General features: G+C 36.0%; 2 protein-coding genes across 3 annotated transcripts; one reads left to right on the top strand and one right to left on the bottom strand.

Moving 5' to 3' along the window:
• Positions 1 to 5,462: 5,462 nt before the first annotated feature.
• LOC123875136 (zinc transporter 7) lies at positions 5,463 to 9,766 on the bottom strand. Of its 2 annotated transcripts, none has more exons than XM_045920817.1 (3): positions 9,283 to 9,766; positions 8,633 to 8,853; positions 5,463 to 6,208 (listed from the first exon to the last, which is right to left on the bottom strand). In XM_045920817.1, the coding sequence occupies exons 1-3, from the start codon at positions 9,470 to 9,472 to the stop codon at positions 5,576 to 5,578; spliced, it is 1,044 nt and encodes a 347-aa protein (XP_045776773.1). In that variant the 5' UTR covers positions 9,473 to 9,766; the 3' UTR covers positions 5,463 to 5,575. The 2 variants fall into 2 exon arrangements, with proteins under 2 accessions (XP_045776773.1, XP_045776772.1); XM_045920816.1 differs by having other exon boundaries at positions 5,463 to 6,211; positions 8,636 to 8,853.
• Positions 9,767 to 10,546: 780 nt separating this feature from the next.
• On the top strand, positions 10,547 to 22,225 carry LOC123875135 (nucleolysin TIAR). The gene is made up of 4 exons (XM_045920815.1): positions 10,547 to 11,608; positions 12,314 to 12,415; positions 17,477 to 17,567; positions 19,089 to 22,225. Exons 1-4 carry the CDS (start codon positions 10,745 to 10,747, stop codon positions 19,202 to 19,204), a joined length of 1,173 nt encoding a protein of 390 aa, XP_045776771.1. The 5' UTR covers positions 10,547 to 10,744; the 3' UTR covers positions 19,205 to 22,225.
• The last annotated feature ends 414 nt before the right edge of the window (positions 22,226 to 22,639 follow it).

The following is a 22,639-nucleotide window of genomic DNA, read 5'->3' as shown; positions in this document are numbered from 1 at the left end:
AAAATACGAATATACGTATATTTTTAGGTTAGAAACGTAAATTTTCGATAAAAAAACTTGCGTGAAGCGAAATGTTTGACACAACCGTGCAGGGTGGCCAATTTGTTGGGAATTTCCCAACCTGCGGGTAGATTTGAAATTGAATAGGGCTTAAATTGAATGGGAATGAAATTTGATATAGAGATGAGATAAATTAAACACGAAAAGACTGTAATCACTGAATTAAACGAAATAAAGGAAATTAAATAAAATTCATGAATAAAGTACAAATAAAATTATTCCTGAGGAGAAGCCTCATGAAAAGACTTAAAACATTTTTTTGCACATAGTGCAACTTGGCAAAATGTACATAATATTTTTGTTCTCTTTTCTTCCTTCTTGGTGCTGCAAAAACGACATCGTTTGTAGGTATTTCCTTCTTCAGGGAGGTGAATCCCAACGTTGAGGAGGCGAATTTCATCTGGTACGCCGAAGTTAGAGCCCTTCTTGTTTTTGAAAACAACCTGCCGATTTTTTTTACTTGTAAAGTTTGAAACCAACCCTCGAGCTAATCGCAATCTAAACTCTCTATGAGAATGCGTATTCACAACGTGTGTAGTGCTGTAAGTGATGTAGCTGTTGATTATTGAAGCATCAAACATAAAAAAGAACAATCGCATCCAGAACTTTCTACATTTGCGGTTGATCGGATACGATGATCGGAAATGATCAAAACGATCAACTCCGCCCATAGTGAGCGTGTAACAAGCGATAGCTTTGGGGCAAAGGATTTCCTTCTTTGTTCCATCTTTCTGAGTTCGTTTTACTAATACTGTGTCAGTTGGATGGTGGGCAGTTGTAAGAACGTTAACATCTCTAGTATCAAGCCATTTAATGGCTGTAATAGGTTTAGCAGTTACAGCTGCAAACTGATTTTTTTGTAGCCTAAGATGTTTTGGCTGTGATTTTTTCATTATATTTGGAAGATCTTTCCGATTCGCTCGTACAGTGCCAACAGCAAAAATTTTCTTTTTGTACAAGTCTTCCATAAGGTTGCAGCCAGTAAAAAAATTGTCAAATGCTAGCAGTGTGTTTTCAGGAAGGTCAGTAGCAAGTTTCATTACCACATTGTATCCAAGTCCTTCGTCTTCCATGTTGTCTCCCTTCCCAGTATATACTTGGAATGTGTATAAATAGCCAGTTTTGGCGTCACAACGTGCCCATACTTTAAATCCACGTTTGATTGGTTTTTTCGGCATATATTGTTTTAGACTGGATCGCCCTTTAAATTTGACCATGCATTCGTCGATTGACTGATGACTCGAATTTGCTGTTTCTTCCTGATACACTTTATTTAGTTCTGTTATCATAGGTCTTAATTTAAACAATTTGTCATAATCTGGTGAGCTTCTATCTGGTTCATTTTCATTGTTATTAATATGTAGGTTCTCCGTAATTTTTTTAAATCTTTTAATGGGCATAATTTTTGATATTTCTGGATTGTTGTAAAAAGGGTCATTTGACCAGTACAAGTCCATATCAGGCAAAGGGTTGAGACCCATCATAATCAATATTCCAAAGTATGCTTTCAATTCCTCTGCTGATATAGGTGTAAAATTGTTACTCTTTTTCTGTGCTGCGTATATATTACTTTGTTCTACTATAACTTGTACTAGATACTCCGGGAAAAACTTTTCAAAAACATAAATTGGCTGAGTTTTGTGATTATATGTTGATTGTGGACGAATGGGATTAATAAACTCTGGAACACTATGTATTTCCTTTTCAATTTTCCACTCTCGTGGTTGTCTTGTTCTGGATACATTGACAATTCTTTGACATTGCAATGTTTGATTTTCAGTTTCATAATAATTTATGTTTAACGGTCCAGCATTTGTGTCATCTGCCTGAATTGGATGATTGTCTTCATAAATCTCCTCAAAACATTGCTGTATTTCAATTTCTCTTTCAGTAAGATCCTGTCCCCTTTCTTCTTGCATATGTTCATCTGTTGCTTTTGTTAGTTGATCACCAGATAATTGTCCTGCTGTGTCACCCACACTACTGTCAGGACAATTTTCTTCTAAAATATCTTTTAGACAACTAACTGAATATAGTTCTCGGTCTACAATATCTATATTTTCTTCCGATATTTCTCGAACACCGAAAAGCTCTTCAAGACGCCTTTCAATAATAATATCTTCAGGCAAATTGCAGTAATCTGCCGGGCTGGTCACAGGTGCTGTCTGATAATAAACATCATCGTCGGAATCAAGATCGGATAAATCGGAAAGGTTGTTGACGATTTCTTCCACCTCCCGATCACTAAGAATTTTATTTTTTTTCTTATTCATTGCTGACGAACACTACAAACAAAAGAAAACCTGTAAGTGACATGGGTTCTGAAGAGGAATGGACACAAAGAGTATCAAGAAAAGGACAGAAAAAGAAGTTAAATTTATTTCTATATATATATGCCGTATGCGTAATCCATAATACTGCAATCGGGCAATGGGAATTATTTTCCCACTTATTTATTTGAACATTTCGCAGAGAAATATCACTCTAAGACAAATAAAAACAATATACAGTAACACTAAACAGTTGTTTTATATGATACAGAAAGCATATTCTACTTACAGGAATTTTTGTAAAAGAAAAATTGTTTTTTTCTTTCTAACGTCCGATAATTTCAACTTTTCACTCACAATAACCTCGTTACTTCACTTTGAAATTGACATATCAGTGCAAGGTGACATTATAGGTGTGTGTTGCCAGTTTTAAGAAATTTAAAATTTACCATAAAAGCGTACCTTATGATTTCATTCAGTCTGTGGTCCAGCTGTTACGTAAAAATAAATGTTTTTGAACGCATTACTAAGTGGGAAATTATTTTCCTTTGCCTTATTAAGGGTTAACAGATTTATTATTTAATTATGTTTGTTGTATGTGTATAATATGATCGATTTCTTGTCGCTAAGGGTGTAAAGAAATGATTTATTAAAAAAAGTCTTGTTTCATTTCTTATTCTTCATTTTTCTTAGTTTTTAGGGTTCCGTACCTCAAAAGGAAAAACGGAACCCTTATAGGATCACTTTGTTGTCTGTCGGTCAAGAAAACCCATAGGGTAGGTACTTCCCGTTGTCCTAGAATCATGAAATTTGGTAGGTAGTTAGATCTTATACCACAAGTAAAGAAAAAAATCATGTGTTCTTGACGGCATGCCCACCAACCCTAATAGACTTGTGACGTCATACTTTCACGGTCGGTAAAGTTGTGAAAAATTCATCAAAATCGGTTTAGTAATTAAGACTAAATGTGACACTGTGATGTGCAAACAAAGACACATTTTATTTTTGTAGTTTTGGTGAGTAAAAAAAACTAACATTTTACAGGTTTATTAATTTACTAGTGTTCGTTCCAAGGCTTTGCCCACGTGGAACCAGGTATGAACGTATACAAAATCTGTTCAGGGCGTCATATATTTTGTAAACATTTCCTTTGGAGGAATGCGCTCATGAGCGAGTCAATACTCTGACTCACACTGCCGATTTTCGGGTGGCTGTACCCACGACCTTTATTGAGGAGGATCCGCGCCTGCTAAGATTTACCTACCTACTTCGCGTCGTTACTTTTGCATTATATTGTTTAACTAGATGAGGCCCACGACTTCGCGTGGATTTAGGTTTGTCAAAATCCCGTACAACTCTGATTTTCCGGGATAAAAAGTAGCCTATGTGTTAATCCAAAGTATAATCTATCTCCATTCCGAATTTTAGCCAAAACCGTTCAGTAGTTTTCGCGTGAAAGAGTAACAAACATACATACAGACAAACTTTCGCCTTTATAATTTTAGTGTGATTAATTTACCTGCAAACAATTAGAAATTAATATAATAATGAAGTTTTATTAGAATAAAGCCATAACAATTCCAGGTAGAAAGTTTATTATATTACCAATCAATACTGTGTTAAAAGGAATGTCTTTTATTAAATAAATACTATTATGAAATCATAGAATTCACAGAAATAGATAAAACGTAGTATAAATTTATAAAAACTTTTATAATATAAGGTAAATAGTTTCAAAACAAAATCATTGTAAATACAGGCTGCCTTTAAGTTAAGGTGCGTTGGTTTGACTAATAGGTAAGAGTGAAAGCGCGCCCGATAACGCGTACGACGACCCTTAACTTAAAGACAGCCTATAGCTAAGGTACATAATACATATAATAATAAGACTATAATAAGCTTTATAAAGATGCAAACAAATTGAGGCGTGAGGAACGATCAACCAAACAGCGTGCGTCGAACTTCACCAAGAATAAATTACGTCTCCAATCGCCGTCAATCACATCACAAGGCACAACACGCCACAACACTGAAGTTTGTTTGCAGCTTTACAATATATAAATGAAGTCAAACAAAAGGACCTCGAGACGAATAACGGTACCTATACTACGCGACAGGTTGAGATGGCAATCGGGGTGGGGACGCCCCGCGCTAACCCGGTGCGGGGACGCGTATTTCCGTTTCCGTGTTCATAACACGGATTTTGGGCGCTTTATCAAAGCGCATACACCTTGCAAACCCGTGCGCAATTGGAGGACGCGTACCCTGAATTGAACACGAGTTTGTAAAGGCAGTTAGCGCGACAAACCTATGCGTGTTTCCAGGCAGTACTGCCTCCTAATGAACACGGAAACGGAAATACGCGTGCGGGACAGCGCGTGTGTACGGGCAGTCCCCCCGCCTCAAAGCCTAACTGCCATCTCGACCTGTCGCGTACTACACAGCTTTTACAGTGATCATTGAGTGTAAGTATTTATAACATGTCCGCAAATTTGTCTGTGTAGATGTAGGCTTTCTAATAATTCCGTGTGAACTCACTGTTCTATCACCATGTCCCCATTACCAAGGTAACTGGAAGAGAATACCTCTAGGTATTGAGTTCCCCTATGTTCACAGATCATATTTTAGGTACATTACAAGATACTGCCCGCGACTTCATCTGCGTGGATTTAGCTTTTTTTAAATGCCGTGGGAACGTTTTGGTTTCTGGTATAAAAAGTAGCCTATGTACATATTTGAAATAACTTACATCTCAGAGATTTTCGGGTCTCGGGATAGATACAAGCTCTGTACCAAAAGACAAAATCGGCTAAGCAGATGAGCTGTGAAAAGGAAACTGACAGATAGAGAGACACTTTCGCATTATTACACTCAAAATTATGATGTGTTTGGTAAAAATGTTCTAGGGATATTGAACTCTTTCATTCAATAATAATAATTTAATTATTTGTATGTAAAGGCCGGCTACGTACATAGTTTTAACTCCACTTAAGTTGTTATAACAACAGCATCTAAGCACCCTGCATACGCATTTATCCTTTAATAAGTAATAATATTGATTTTAGAGACGAATTAACACTACACATTCAAACATGTTTAATATTGATTGCGAAATCGTTTACAAAACTCAAATCAGTGGATATCGGTAGTTTGCGCTCACAAAATTAAATTAGTTTGCCTTATATACAATAAAACGTCCACTCTGTGGTATTATGTACATTTGTGATACATTATTATGTTTCTAATCAAAGCGGTGAATAATCTAGTTGAACCGTCAGGTGTTTGACACCCACCTCCCGAAAAATTCTCGCGGCTTGTTCGGTAATATACCGCGGGTCTACCTCTCTGGCGACCTCTAGTTTGATAGCTCCTATATGAATATCACTACAAAGAGTCCAAAAGTGTGGGTCTTGGACTGAATGTACACCCGCTAAGCCCATCACTCGGGTGTATAAATTAGGGAGGGCGCGCTCTAGAGACTCTGGAGTCCGTTGCATAAGAACACCACCGGAATCCATCACTAGCGGGAACACACTACCCGCTATAAGCAGAGCTATAGCCATCGAGCAAATCGGATCCGCTCGCATCCAGCCAAACGTCTGCATCAATATCGCGGATATGATCACACCGACGGAGCCGAGGGTGTCTGCGAGTACGTGCAGGAACACTCCGCGCATGATGGCAGAGCCCGCGCCGGTGGGGGCTTCCATGTCGTCGTGCGAGTGTCCGTGCGAGTTGTGGTTGTGTGAATGACCGTGGCCACCGTGGGAATGCCCGTGGCCACCGTGCCCGTGCCCGTGCCCGTGGTGGAATGCGTATATTCCTATCAGGTTCACTAGGAAACCGAGTATTGATACGACTAGAAGGCGTTCATGTTTAACCTGGAAATAATAATTAAACTGAATGAATTAACAGTTAGCTATATTAATTGTGATAACAGCCTGATGGTTAAGACATTGAGCTCTTATTCGAGAGGTCCAGAGTTCATTCCTGGACACGTAACTATAACTTTTCACAGTTTGTACCTTTCAAGCAATTAAATATCATGTGCTTTAACGGCAAACATCGTGAGGAAACCTCTTATGACTCATAATGTTTTCAAAAGTGCGTGAAGTCTGCCAATCCACACATTAGCTTACAGAGATTATAGACTTGACTATAGACCTATAGAAATGGTAGAAGAGACCAGTACTCAGTAGTAAGCCTGTCGATGGTTTGATCATGATATACTAAGTTTGATGATTGATAAACAATACAATAAATTAGTTATGATGATATTATGAGTAGTATACGCACAACATATCGCATTTATATAAGCTGCATAAAATACGAATGATATCAGCAGCAAGAATCGCATGCAGCTTTTTGAAATGCAGGTACATCAACGTATCCATTTTCTGAAGAGTTACTGATTTCTTAAAGATATAAGAAAGAAGTGAGATCAGTTCACTGAAATACTGCAAGTTGCCTCAAGTCTTAACTAAGTATAGAATTACGAGCTTTTAAAAGAAAAAACCGCTTCAAAATCGGAAGTGATTTTAAACTCTGAATGAAACTATACTTGTTATACAGCAATGACGAAAGATTAAATAAGATACTGTGTACAATAAATACATCAATCAGAAAATACGTGCTTCGCCGACAATTACGAAAGATATTGAGAGAACGGTTTCGAAATTATTAGAGAATAGAAAGTTTCCTATACCTAGATACATTTTATCTTGAGATTCGATTTTTACATGTTTGACAATAATAAATTCATATTTATATAAGTAGGAATATTAAGTATCTCATTTTAATAAATTAATTTTAATTTAATATATAGTTTAGTTTTAACTTTGATATTAATTGGTTTGACTTACAGTTTTTATATAGGTAGGTACTTACGTAGTCAGGTATAGTTTTTAAAATTATAATAATGAATTCAATATAAATTTATTACTAATTATTGTTTTTAAACCTGATATTTATTATGTTCATAAATTAAAGTCATCTAAATAAATATTTAAAAAATGTATATAATAAATTCTGGAAAATATAAAACCAGTTTCTACTTAGTTTTTACTTATTTTATGTAAGCATTTTATGATCACTTATCATTTTTATCAGTCTTTTTATAAAACTGACAATATGATTCTTATTGGAAACAAGGACCTAATTAGTTTCTTAATTACACAAGTACCTAAACAAATACTTTACAATGACTTTGTATTTTTTACATAATTTTATGATTTTATTATTGGAATTGATTTATATTAATCTTTATAAGAAAATATAGTAGTATATTTTGTTTGTACAAATCAATTAATTAATGGCTTGGAAGAAAATTTTTCGATATCATTTTGAGAATACTCTATTATCTTATCAATGCTCAATCATATCATTGATATAAAAATTTGTGGTTTATTAAACTAACAAGTCTTATCAAACAATCAAAGCAAAGCTTAATAGTGTTGTTATGATACATCAAATTAATTGCAATTTCTGTATAGTTATTCTGTTTTTATTTGCATAGTAATTCTTGATAGTAAGCTTACAAGGTAAGTAGGCAATTTTAGCTGAAAAATTTGATCATTTTAATCATTCTAATCTCTTTAGGGTTCTGTACCTCAAAAGGAGAAATGGAACTCTTATAGGATCACTTCGTTGTCTGTCTGTCTGTCTGTTTGTCATGTCTGTCAAGAAAACCTATAGGGTACTTCCTATTGACCTAGAATCATGAAATTTCGTAGGTAGGTAAGTATTATAGCACAAGTTAAGGAACAAATCCGAAAACAGTGAATTTATAGCGACATCACAAAAAAAAATTAAAATGTGTTCACAAAAAAATGAATTTAAAAATCACATATAGATAGCACTGTTGTCATTAACTTGCAGTGTTGCACATAAAAATGTTAAAATATCTTGTAGGATGGTATGGAACCCTTCTGGAGTCTGACTCACACTTGACTGGTTTTTTGTAATGTAACCACCAATTCATGGTTTTCAGATATTTCCCTTTACTTGTGCTATAAAGACATCGCTAACTGCAAAATTTCATGATTCCAGGTCTACGGGAAGTACCTAATCAATTTTGATTTCCATGGTCTTGACAGTTACAACAAACAGATAATTTAATGAGCCAATAAGGGTTCCATTTTTCTTTGGAGATATGGAAACCTAAGAAATGCCAGCCTTCCATTCTGCAGGATGCATATATTGTATAACATGCACATTTGTGACTGAAGAGCATGAGGTGTCAAGACATAAGATAGCATTAGAATTGGCTAATTTTAATATGCATTTCAAGAGTAAAAATTGTTTACCTCAGGAGGTTCAATAGCCCGTTCAACAGCTTCTTTCATAATGAAGAAGGATATAAAAAGCAAGAAGAGTCCATTTACAAAGCCCGCCAGCACCTCTGCTCTTGCATAGCCATATGAAAAGCGTTCATTTGCCCTCCATTTGGACACCAGAGATGCAGCAAGGCCTGCTACTAGCCCCGTGCAGTCAAAGAACATATGGAATGCATCAGATATGAGACCTGAAAGTAAATAAATTACAATATTTTTAAAATTAAAATTGTGAATAATTTGCCCAGGGTATAGTTACATCAAAGTGAAATAATCAATTAAAAATTAAAAATATTATATAAGACAATTGTTTAAGTATAAAGAACTCAACCATTTATCAATATCGCAACATGAATGAAAGAATCCATATGACCATGTTGCTTCCTTGCAAGACCTATGTTCAGATCTGAATTAAAGAAAATCTTAAATCCCTCTGATTGTATAAAGCATCCAAATCATCTATGGTTGATCACACTCATTTGGCATAATTTATAAATATGTTTTCATGGAGGTTTGATACAAATCTACAGTAACTGGGAGCGTTTAAGGTAATGAGGAATAAATAGTTTCAATTAAAAACACCAACATTATCTAAATAAATAATTTATAATATTACTTACCTAAACTATTTGTCCATACTCCGTAAAACAATTCAACGAATGCAAAGGACAAATTCAAAATTAAGAAAAGAAATAAATTCTTGGAATTTCTGTCCGAAAATATCAACCTAAGCCAGTTTTGAAATTTTTCACGAATGCCTCCAATCGGACTCCGCGATACTCGCGTATCCTTTTGTATAAGAGGCAGCATTGTATCTAGATTTAAATTAAATGCTTCTTTCACGTCATTTCAGGCTTGAAATCACAGAAACACAATTTTACACCAGCACCACAGCTGCATACGTGTAAATACTGCACTTGCGGTTTATAACCTTAAAAAATTATAAGTTTCAAGAAATTATTGGAAAGATATCAAATACGACACAGTATTTTACAGTAAAATGCATTATTTATAAAATACAGAGATCTTTCAGTGATAAATATTAGAAAATTTTACACTTTTATCTAGCACAACCCAATCCTATTTGCCTTCGTGTGACGTCAATTTGTCATGTTGTCAATCTGTCAATGTCAATAATTTTTGACATTAATCTGCCACTGTTTATCTGTGTACGTCAAATAGCACAGATAAAAAAGACCACTTTGCTTCTAAAGAAACTTTACACCACCCAACCTCCTCCCAATCATCATTGAAAGTATTGTATAATTATGAGTAACTTATATAGTATATTATATATATATAGATTTGTTTTTTTTATTATTATCAAAAACAAACTAAGAAATATTATTTTAAACAGTTCGCTACTTATTTCTTGAATCAGTTTAAATTAGGTCTATTTTCGTTCTATTCGATTCCAGAGTATAATAATAATTATGATGTTCATAATTTTTATTAGTAATAATTTTATTGTCAACAAAGTGAAATTGGAAAGTTATTATGCAAACACTATACGAAACTGTATTGGTTGTAATCTTTCATCGTACTGAACAAGCCAATCAGAATATTGAAAGGAATGCAGGAATTTGTAAACGAAACAGTGTTTATTGATGATTCATAAGCTTTCAAAACGACACTCGTTTCCGGAAAAGATTAAAGTTTTGTCTACGTACAGCAATTTATCTTGTTTGTGGTATAAAATATTATTTTGTAAATTGTGAGATTATTATTTTAAACCAATTATTTAATGTAATTTTTATGAACTTTCATTTATATTGTACGGAATTGTACTATTCTGTGAAGTTTTAGCTTTTAAATTTCTGATTCTAATTTTTCCCTCCAAATTTTTGAATTTTTTTCAACCGGAAATTCGTCTATAGATGCGTTTGTTTCCGAAAAGTGAACGTTTCACGAGTCAACAGCAACGTCTTTCGAGAAGTCTAAGCGCTGTTTGCGACATTTTTCTTTCTTTTATCCGTCATCCAATGTTTGATGTGATGAAATAGCACGATAATTAGCGAGTATTTTCGATATTAGTGTTCATAGTCGTAATAAAGTAACCGCTAGATTACGATATAATCTAATATGGGCGACGAAAGCCATCCGAAAACTCTCTACGTCGGTAATTTAGACGCGAGTGTGACAGAAGAATTCCTATGCGCGTTGTTCGGACAAATAGGCGAAGTTAAAGGCTGTAAAATAATTCGTGAGCCAGGCAACGACCCCTATGCGTTCCTGGAGTTTACGAATCACACGGCGGCGGCTACGGCCCTGGCCGCCATGAACAAGCGAGTGTTCCTCGACAAGGAAATGAAGGTTAACTGGGCTACGAGTCCTGGCAATCAGCCGAAGACGGATACGAGTAATCACCATCACATATTTGTCGGTGACCTGTCACCGGAAATCGAGACTCACATATTGCGCGAAGCCTTCGCCCCGTTCGGAGAGATTTCGAACTGTCGAATAGTACGTGACCCACAAACGCTCAAATCTAAAGGATACGCCTTCGTCTCGTTCGTTAAGAAAGCTGATGCTGAAGCGGCGATTCAGGCTATGAACGGTCAGTGGCTGGGTTCTCGTTCCATACGTACTAACTGGTCTACACGTAAGCCACCCACTAAAGGGCCCAATGAGGGCGCGCCGAGCAGCAAGCGAGTCAAACAGCCGACGTTCGACGAGGTGTACAACCAGAGCTCGCCGACTAACACAACTGTCTACTGCGGCGGTTTCACTAGCAATATAATTACTGAAGAGTTAATGCAAAGCACATTTTCACAATTTGGTCAGATACAGGATGTAAGAGTATTCAGGGACAAGGGATATGCTTTTATTAGGTTCACAACGAAAGAGGCGGCTGCCCATGCTATAGAGGCGACACATAATACAGAAATAAGTGGACACACAGTGAAATGTTTCTGGGGGAAAGAGAATGGGGGCACCGAAAGCCAGGTTTGTAATTAAAGGAAATATTTATTGATTAAACTTTAATTAGTTATAGTAGCTTTTTCCCTCTGCATGGATTTAGGTTTTTAAAGGCGCTTCAAATTCAAATCATAATCCTTGATTGAGATCTACAGCGGGAACCTACATGCAAAATCTTTACCCAGAGATGTTTGTAGTTATGTCAGTTTCTTCTTTTATTTATTATATCAATATCAATATTTAAACAACAGATTATAAATCTGTTGCCATGGGAGATGGTGTAAATGAATGTTAGGTTAAGTCAGTTAGGTAGTTAGTAATACATTATAGACATTTTGTTATCACATCATATGATAAGCATGTCATGAGTAAGCATCAAGAGGTATTTATCAAAAACAAAACTTCCTTGGCTAGTTGGAAAGAATTAAGAATAATTAATATTTGGTTAATTTATTCATATGATCTTGAACTGATAAGCTTAATGTAGCACTACACAAGTAACCCAATCTTAACATGAGGTACAAAAACAGATCTCGGCCAGGATTTTTTTTTAAATCCTTAGTCTATGACCTGTGCAAACCACCATCTTGTATATCAGATTGGTCTATTTGTTTTGTGATCACTGTATGGTTGTTTCCTGATTTTTATGTATATTTCCTACACACTCTTGAAAATGTACTGACAATAGTATATAAAAATAGTGAATTGTACACAATTTTGTTAATTTTGCAGAGTACGAATAATCCACCTGCAGCCCCAACATCAATGGGTGGAGCACAAACACAGTACCCTAACTACGGGTACCAACAAGGAATGGGCTATTGGTATGCACAGGTAAATATTACCATAGAACCCAGTGAATAAAATATAATCTATTAGAAATTTTCAAACACCTTGGGACCCCAATATCTATCAGTATCAGTTTTTCGAACTACGTGCCTTACTTAATCTGGTTCTCTTATGGATCTCATTTCTGATTATGATAAATGGTATAGATTATGATTTTATTGCGAGTATAAAAATTTTATTCAAGTCTTAGGCTGAGATCAGTAGAGCACACTTTGACTTTGCTCATACTTAAGACACTGTTAAAACAAGACAGTGTCATATTGTTGCATTAATCTGTCTTGTTTTAACTGTGTTAAGTCTAAGCAAAGTCAAAGTGTACTTTTGTTACATTAATATAATATTAAATTATAGTACCAAAATGCTGCAATGGTATATTGGGTTTGATTATACATACACAAAAATTAAATAGTTAAAATATGAAAACACTTGTGCAATTATGGCAATAAGGGGATAAAGCTGTGGGCATCCTGTAGTTGATGTATAATTTTGCAAATGAATTAAATTTAGAACCTCATCGAGACCACCGCAGCGAAGAATTGTACCCAAGATGCTGGCAGCATTACCTCTTTGATGATTCAAATGAATCATTTTCATCTTTTGTTAGATTTCTGAAATTTAGACAGTTTCATATGTTGTACAGATAGTACTAGCATATTTATGATATGATTGCTAGATTATGCCAGTGGTTTTGTCCATGTGACATTAGTTTTTTAGGGCTCCGTACCCGAAAGATGCCAAGGGCGACCCTATTACTAAGCGTCTGTTGTTCATCTGCCCAGTTAAACTGATGAGCCATGAAAAACTAATAGGCAGACAGACACTTTCACATTTATCCATACTATCCATACTTTATACTTAATATTATAAATGCGAAAGTGTGTCAGTCTGTCTGTCTGCTACTTTTTCACTGCCCAACAGTTTAACCGATTCTATCGAAATTTGGTAGGTTTGGTTTGGTATACCCCGGGGACAGTCATAGGCTATTTTTTATCCCGGAAAATCAAAGAGTTCCCACAGGATTCCTAAAGTCCCATCCGCTTAACCAATTTGTATGAAATTTGGTACCGAGGTAGCTTGCGTCCCTGTAATTGACATAGGCAACTTTTTGTCCAGGAAAATCAAACAGTTCCTACAGGATCTTTAAAAGCCTAAATCCACACAAACGAAGTCGTGGGCATCCTCTAGTATTAATATAAAAGTGTGGATGTACAGAAAATATTATACACTGTTCAAGTGATCATTAATGGGCAGGGTGCCCAACAGACTGGCACTATTGCCTCACTGGAGGATTGCCAGGCTTAGCCATTGAGCTTAATAGACGCCAACTTAACTTTCACTTTTAATTTATTTTTATTCCCCTATAAAGTTTTTTTTTTATAAAAATAGCGAGCAAACAAGCTGGCGGGTCACTTGATGTTAAGTGATTACTGCCGCCCATAAACATTTGCAGCACCAGAGAAATCGCCGATGCGTTGCCGACTTTTCAGGATTTTGTTGGTCTGCCCCTTGTTAACCCCATGTTGTAATCTAGTGGGAACACCGCCATGGGAATTGATTGACAATTTAGAAATATTTAAAAAATAAAATACACAAGAGCTGCAACTTCATATCAGTATTATTTATCCTATAAATTGGATTACTATAGTGAGTTCTCATGTGTGATGTTTCACTAGTTCATTGCACCATTGTAGTCACCCGTGCCATCACGCACCGGGCTAGCGCCGGGACTGTGCGGGTGCGCGGGGCGTCCCCACTCAATTGCCATCTCGACCTGTCACGTACTATATATAGGGGACTAGCTGATGCCCGCGACTTCGTTCGCGTGGATGTAGGTTTTTTAAAAATCCCGTGGGAGCTCTTGTATAAAAGTAGCCTATGTGCTAATCCAGGGTATAATCTATCTCCATTCTAAATGTCAGCCCAATCCGTCCAGTAGTTTTTGCGTGAAGGAGTAACAAACATACACACACACACACACACACACACACATTTATAATATTAGTGTGATAGTGTGATATTAGCACAATGTCGCAAAATTTTTAATCATTTTAATAATATTAATTAGTGTCATGTTAGTAATCATAAGGCCAATTGTTTGCACATTAAGCTGACGCGAACAATAGGGTCACGGGCGGATATCTAGTGTAACAATTGTGTCAACTCAGGCACCAAAACAATCTGAAACAAAAAGTTCAGCATCAGTTCCTTTTCTTTGGAAAAGAAACAAACCGTTTTCACAGAACTTGTGTTTGCATTGCTGTCATCGCAAATCCATATCTATACTTACTTATAGGTATATTTTTAACCCCCGACCCAAAAAGAGGGGTGTTATAAGTTTGACGTGTGTATCTGTGTATCTGTGTGTCTGTGTATCTGTGTATCTGTCTGTGGCATCGTAGCGCCTAAACGAATGAACCGATTTTAATGTACTTTTTTTTGTTTGAAAGGTGGCTTGATCGAGAGTGTTCTTAGCTATAATCCAAAAAAATTGGTTCAGCCGTTTAAAAGTTATCAGCTATTTTCTAGTTTTCTTGTAGAAAAGAAGGTTAGATAACCCTTATCACACTAATATTATAAAGGGGAAAGTTTGTATGTGTGTGTGTGTGTGTGTGTATGTTTGTTACTCCTTCACGCAAAAACTACTGGACGGATTGGGCTGAAATTTAGAATGGAGATAGATTATACCCTGGATTAGCACATAGGCTACTTTTTATCTCGGAAAATCAAAGAATTCCCGAGGGAATCCCAAAGAACCTACATCCACGCGAACGAAGTCGCGGGTATCAGCTAGTAGGTTCATAATATTCAAGTGTCAATTGACAAATGTCAAGCTGTCAAGATGGACGTTGCCTAGATATACATAATTATTTATTTGAAAATGATTTGTCGGGGGTGTTGAAAATTTTTAATTTACACTTGTAGTTATTGTTTAATTTTTTAAATCTATACTTATAAATAAAATTGGAGTGTCTGTCTGTAATTTCGAAATAACTACCACATATTATTAAGCAAGTATTATGGTTATTTAATCTATACTAATAAATAAAATTGGAGGTTCTGTCTGTAATTTCGAAATAACTACCTCATATTAAGATTATATGATTATTTAAACTGTACCATATCTGAATGACACGTTTTTAAAATTTTTGTCTGTCTGTCGGTTTGAACGGGCTAATCTTCGGAATGGCTAGACCTATTGTAACACGACTTTCACGGACAAGTAGAGTTAACCAAAGAGTAACATAGGCTACTTTTTAACCAACTTTCAAAAATGGAGGAGTTATGTTTTTCTACTGCAGGGGACCTGACCACCAAAGCTGCAGCCATCATTAATAATATCATACATGCGAACATGTCTGCTAGCTTAACGCCCATAACCGATTATGACTAAAGATACAGAGATAGCTTGTATCTCATCATCCAGGAACGGATGTTGGAAACTTTTCGTCCCACATTTCCTAGTTAGTTCCCATTAGTTCACACACTTAAAGCTTTAAAAACCTAAAGCCTTTTTCCACCAAGGATGTGTAGGGTAACACCTTTGCCACCATTCTAAAAATCCAAAGTTTTGAATTTAAGTTTAATTTAATATTTTCCCGAAAATATCGAAATGTACATCTTACAGGAATCAACATACTTTTTGTCGTAAATGTTATCCATACTCGTAATGTTAGCCATTCAGACCTTAGCGTTAAAAAATAATTATGAATTTTTTAAAGACTCAATAGCTCAACCGGTAAAGGAGTGGACTGAAAACCGAAAGGTCGACGGTTCAAACCCCGCCCGTTGCACTATTGTCGTACCTACTCCTAGCACAAGCCTGACGCTTAGTTGGAGAGGAAAGGGGAATATTAGTCATTTAACATGCCTAATATTCTTTATTAAAAAAAAAAAAAAATTATGCCATTTTCAGAAAATATCCTAGAGAAATGTACATCTTACAGGAATCAAATCGTAAATGGTATCCATACCCGTAATGAGAGCCATTCAGACCTTAGCTTTAATAAAAACAAATAGAGTAACTTTTAAGTTTCACACAATTTGGCTTTGGGGCAATATTAATTATGTAAACATGTCGTCATTCCGAAGTAGGCTAAAACCCGCCATGGGGAAATTTTTGCATAATGGTCTTTGTGAACAGTGTTGGAAGCGAAAAGAAAGTTCAAGTTTAAATCAACATACATAGAAAACACTTATTGCGTGTAGAAACTGCTTCAGTTTCTGGGTTCCGTTTTTTAGGGTTCCGTAGCAAAACATAAACAAGGAACCCTTGTAGTTTCGCTTTTATAATAATATGACTCCATGAAACTATGAAACCAAGTTTGATTGATAAAATATTCATTTCATTTCGTATTAATTTTGTCCAATATGTCTATTTCATTGCCATTTTATAAAATTCAAATTCAAATGTTTTATTCAAAGTAAATACAAATGTACACTTTTTGAACGTCAAATAAAATAATTCATTCAGAAAACATCACACTAATATTATAAAGGCCATAGTTTGTATGTGTGTGTGTATGTGTGTGTGTGTGTGTGTGTATTAGCACATAGGCTACTTTTTATCCCGGAAAATCAAAGAGTTCCCACGGGAATTTTAAAAAACCTACATCCACGCGAACGAAGTCGCGGGTATCAGCTAGTCACACTAATATTATAAAGGCGAAAGTTTGTGTGTGTGTGTGTGTGTGTGTGTGTGTGTGTGTGTGTGTGTGTGTGTGTGTGTGTGTGTGTGTGTGTGTGTTTGTTACTCCTTCACGCAAAAACTACTGGATGGATTGGGCTGAAATTTAGAATGGAGGTAGATTATACCCTGGATTAGCACATAGGCTACTTTTTATCCCGGAAAATCAAAGAGTTCCCACGGGAATTTTAAAAAACCTACATCCACGCGAACGAAGTCGCGGGTATCAGCTAGTAAAATATAAATTAATTGTACAATTTTAAACTAGGTAAATAAAGTGAAAATAATAATTTTTAAAGAAACTATTAGAGCTATTAATGTTGATGACCTCCTTTAAAAGGTGTTTTTTTTTTGTTTAACAGCAAGGCTACCCCGCGCTGCAAGGTTACATGGCGCCGGGCTACTACCAGCAGTACGCCGCGGCCTACAGCACGCCGCAAGCTGCAGCAGCTGGTAAGAAATACTAAAAAAGTCAAAAACATTTATTTCATGTAGCTGTACTGTGTAGTGGTATAACAAAAACATCTAAAGTGTGTCCAATCTAAAGTTGAAACATAGGATTCGCGCAGGTTATGCAGGCTGAGATCTATAGAGTGCACTTTGACTTAGCTCAGACTTAAGCCATTGTTAAAACGAGACAGCGCTATACCACTGGCATAAATCTGTCTCGTTTTAACCGAAACTTAAGTCTAAGCAAAGTCATTGTGCGCTCTATACATTTCAACCAAAGATTAAGTATGGCTGAGATCTACCTACTTGATGTTCTGTCTGTCTGTTAAATATCTAAGATATCAGATGACATTTAATGTTTCAATTATGCAATGTAAGTATTATACAAAACATTTTTGTGTGTTCCCAACAAGTCACACTCACACCCAATCGTGTCACAGTGAGACTCGTTGGGACCCCTTCAGCTTTTTTTTTTTCGGCATGGAGTAAAAATCCTGATTGATTCCTAACAAGTTACGCTATGACACCATTGGATGTGATTCTTTGGGAACTCACCAATGGAAATGCTAACTAATTTTTGAAAATCGCCTATACCTTTGAAGTAATATACATAATACATATAATATGAAATCACGATTTATTTAATTTCTGTTTCACTAGAACCAGGACAAAGACCTTTAACATTTTGTTATTGTTTGAAGACTAGATTTAGTGACGCCATGCTTCAATCATCACGTTCGTAGCGTTTTCAATTGATTAATTGAACATTCGATTACAAATATAATATCATTTGGTATCATTGAACCCAAGTTTAAGTAATATGTACTTGGTGACGATTTTACAAATGTTTGTAATCGAATTATTCATCTTGTAGATTTTACGAAAGTAATAAAAGAGATATGAAACATTGCATGCTTTTAATAGTTCTTCTATCGCTGGCTTATCATTCGTTATCTTATTCTAAGCTCTTATCAAAACGTGAATGCATAAACGGCGACCATCGTAATTTTTTCGTCACTGCAAATTGCATCTTAGTATTTTAAAGAGAACTTGCTTTTGATTCGTCAAAATAATTTACCACAGGTTCGGAATGCCGTTCCTACCGAGAAGAACCAGCAAGAAACTCGGTGGTATTAAAAAATATAGCGAGACTTCGGTATTCGAATTCGCAAATGTCTGTCTAGAATTATAATATTAACGAGCAATTTGGCTCAATTTACATTGGTCTAGTTTTCAGCGTAGTGACAATTACAAGTACACTGGACGGTGAGTATTATACAGCTACTTGCCAGCTAAACTGACTTGCAACATTCGACCGGTATACACTCTCCTCATTGCACTTATTGACTTCGCTAAACACTTGTTCAATATAAATCGGGGCTTGTTAGTGTAAACCGTGGAAGCATGTACGTAACTGATAAACGCAACCGTATTTTAGCCATAAAGACAATGAATTATAAAAGATCATTTTTTTCGTACACATTAAATACTGTAGTTTGATAATAGTATATATTCTGTTTCCAGCGGGCTACCGCATGAGCATGCCGGGCGGCGGCGGCGCGGCGGGCGGCTCGTGGGGCGGCGGCCCGCAACCGCTCATGTACGCGTCCGTGCCCTCCGCGCAGTACCCCTCCCAGTAGCGCGCGAGCCGACCGACCAACGCGACCACACACCACAACACACTACACCACTCTACCACACAATAGTCCAACAACAGCTCCGCGCAATACCAGCCACACTCTGACGCTGTCTCGACCGACATTTACGGCTAACCTCTCCGTCACACGCATGTTTGTGTGACGCCTTCAGCACAATTAACGCCTTTATTAGGGCGGTTTATTATCATTAACATCTGATAATAACCTGTAAAAAGTAAACCTAACAGTTTAAATCTCATTTTCTTGCGGTATGTGAAGGATCTGGGAATCCAACACAATATCCCAAAGAAACATTATGTAGTTAATGGAAAAGGCGGTCCTCACGCGCAGATCTATGGCGTAAAGACCTTATTGCGTGCGAATGTGTCGATGTGCTAAGCGCATGAGTGTGCTTGTTTATCGTGCGTTGTATGGACCTATTGTTACCGAGTATTTTGTGACTGTAGGCTTAGCACATTGTGCACATCTTAACGACGTTGATAGAATACGACTATCGAAACATTATAACGTCAAGTAAAATGGACCTAAACTGCCTTGTTCTAAGGTTTCAGTTCATCCACAGCCTGCACATCTACAGCCTGCTCCCGCTGCGGAAACTTAAAAGTAGTACTGAAACACTACCTTAAAACTTTTATATTGACATTACAGTCTTTCGATATTCGAAATCTATAAAAGTTGTCGAAATGTGCTAACTTGTGCTAAGGGTACTGGACCGTAGGACCGCAAACACAAACTGCGAAATTGTCGTCCGGAGTATCAAAATGAAACGTTCCATATATTAAAACTGCGCGAGGCACTTCCAATATTTTTCATATGGAAAATGTAGATATGTATCGCGTAATTTTATTTTTAAACAGCTCTATTCTATACATAATTTCGTTATAGGGGTCTAAATGCTAATGAAAGCTGATGTGATTTTTCAGAAACCTGCAACACTATGAAAATGTCACTTATTGTTTTTATAACCTCACCTAGATTTCATACTAGTTTATTTAATAATAAGGATATTTTATACTCAGTAAGTTCTGCAGGATTTATATTTATTAGACCGGGTCTATCAATATTATAGTTTAAAATGTGAAATCTAAAATAGAAATTGCGTGGCATCAATAAAATCTTTGTTTATTCTGAAACCATAATTTTATAAAAACTATGTTATCACTTGCGTAGTCCCGTTTAAAATCTTTAGTTGGCGTCGACGTCACTGGCAGGCGTCAAATGTTCCTACATTTGACGCTAGGTAGCCTATGAATCGTCTATTTTACTTTGGTTTCACGTCACGCATAGCCTAATATTTGACATATCGTCGATTGAGGATCAAATCAAGGGTTCCCTCAGTCAATTACAATCAAAATGTTAAAAAAATGCATCAAATACTTTTATTCTTAGTTATACACATTGATACACAACCTAAGTTTTTTAAAGCCACCATTTCTCACTATCAGCTTTCACTAGATAGACTATATCTTTGGTTATACGATACTATCTGTATATATGAAAAGAGAAACTGACTGACTGACATATCAATGTACAGCTCATACAGCTGGGCTTAGAAACTCAAGATTTTGCATGGAGGTTTTTCTATACTTACACCAGCACTAAGGAAGGATTTTGAGGAACGGGATCTTTAAGTAAAACCTATAATTTACCCATAAATGAAGTTATGGGGAAATGCTAGTCTCTACTAAGACAAGGCAAATGAAATAATATATGTAATATTTTAATGTTGAATGTGAAAACTGTATTGAAATATTATGGATTTAAAACATTTGTGCATGAGAATCGTATTTCATGGTGCTGAGCTATTGACACTTTTAGTAATAAAAATTATACTACATACGCATCACATTATACTAAGATACGTTTAACTTTTTGAAACAACTGCATAATATTTCTTCTAGTATAGATCTTTGTGACACAATATACAATATACATATACTCTAAAATCGTATATTGTATGCCAGAAATATTTCAATACAGTATATTATTATTTTTTCCTCAATTTAAATATTTTTGTCAATATAATTTATTTATTTTATTCCACCTGACATAGATTTCGATGTAACAAAATGCTGTTTGTCTGTGAAGCACAATGGTGTACTGTAGCGACGACTAGACGCATCGTTGTGTAAACCAGCCTTATAAGAACTGCCTTTAAACAATTATGGTACAAGATCTTGACTTATACAGCGAATAATATGTTTGTTTATAAACTGAAATGTTAAGTGAATGTTAGAGATAAGAAGTACGCAATAGAATACGTCCAGTACAGTAGCCGTGGCTAGCGCAGAGCGTCGGGGAACCGACGGACATATCCCGTACGATTGACTCGGCAGAGTGGCCAAAAACTTCATACGATAACGTGCAGTTGGTTTATATGGACTCATGCTACGGCGAACGGTGACCAGTCAGTGAAAACTTTGTTAAGTGACTCGGGTTTTGGTAAAAACGATGCACCGAACAAGGTTCGCAGTTCGCTCGGTCGCGCCCTAACGGTGACTCGCGCCGATAGTCTACAATCTACATAGATAGGACATAACGAAATAAATTATAAATTTTTAAAAAAAGTTATAACGATATAGAAGGAGTAGTGTCGCGAATGGCCTCGTGTACATACGTGTATTTATTGGCGGCCCGCGCTGCAGACTGAGCTGTCCCGACCACTGCTCGGACGCGCCAGCCGTCTGACGTATATTTATAATTATTAAGTTCGGCACATGTTGTTTTGTTGACATTGAATTGTTATGATTTATTGTATGGAAAGCTGGTAAGTCAATAAAGTGGAAAATGGGACACCGGGTGTTTGATTTGCCGTCGATTTGTAGAATTATAACATATTATAATACTTTATCGTGTTTATTTCTGGGTCCAAACTGGAGGGCGGCAGTTCTACTGTGATTGAACACTACGTGCAAACAGCTCGGTCATTGAGAAAATATTATTGTAAAAATTCTAAACGTCATTTTGTAAAAGGAAAGAATAAATAGTTTAAGTTTATTAATACTTTGGATTATTATTGTAACATTAATGATTCCGAAAATTGCGACTATACCTACCTACCCTTTATTAATTTTATTATAATAGAAATTGGATAACAAATAAACACGAACTGTAAATAAATTTTACCTTTATAAGACTAACTTACAAATTTTCTTATGGCTGTTTCACATCATTTGCAGTCAATCGGTATTCAACAACAGATATATGGCGTGCAGAACAAATAGTCCAACCTGAAGTTGCAACATGATGGTTTGCGCAGGTTATATTATGGACTGAAACTTAAATACCTATACAACCACGGTTTTTGTACAATACTACTAAACAATACGCCTCAATCACGTTCAGATTAGACTACTTGTTTCGCACGCACTATAGTGCCATAAGCCTACTTTGTCGTATTAGTAATAGACCGACCGC

The sequence above is a fragment of the Maniola jurtina genome, chromosome 19, assembly GCF_905333055.1.
Source record: "Maniola jurtina chromosome 19, ilManJurt1.1, whole genome shotgun sequence".
Taxonomy (NCBI): domain Eukaryota; kingdom Metazoa; phylum Arthropoda; class Insecta; order Lepidoptera; family Nymphalidae; genus Maniola; species Maniola jurtina.
This window is presented reverse-complemented; position numbering and strand designations above follow the sequence as displayed.

What these genes read in the sequence shown, in the direction of transcription:
- LOC123875135 (XM_045920815.1), top strand. Translation starts at nt 10,745, where the DNA reads ATGGGCGACGAAAGCCATCCGAAAACTCTCTACGTCGGTAATTTAGAC. An exon ending in TGGGCTATTGGTATGCACAG is followed by an intron (nt 12,416 to 17,476) that starts GTAAATATTACC and finishes TTTGTTTAACAG; the next exon opens with CAAGGCTACCCCGCGCTGCA. An exon ending in GCCGCAAGCTGCAGCAGCTG is followed by an intron (nt 17,568 to 19,088) that starts GTAAGAAATACT and finishes TTCTGTTTCCAG; the next exon opens with CGGGCTACCGCATGAGCATG.
- LOC123875136 (XM_045920817.1), bottom strand. Translation starts at nt 9,472, where the DNA reads ATGCTGCCTCTTATACAAAAGGATACGCGAGTATCGCGGAGTCCGATT. An exon ending in AGTATGGACAAATAGTTTAG is followed by an intron (nt 8,854 to 9,282) that starts GTAAGTAATATT and finishes ATTTACTTTCAG; the next exon opens with GTCTCATATCTGATGCATTC. An exon ending in CTATTGAACCTCCTGAGGTA is followed by an intron (nt 6,209 to 8,632) that starts AACAATTTTTAC and finishes TATTTCCAGGTT; the next exon opens with AAACATGAACGCCTTCTAGT.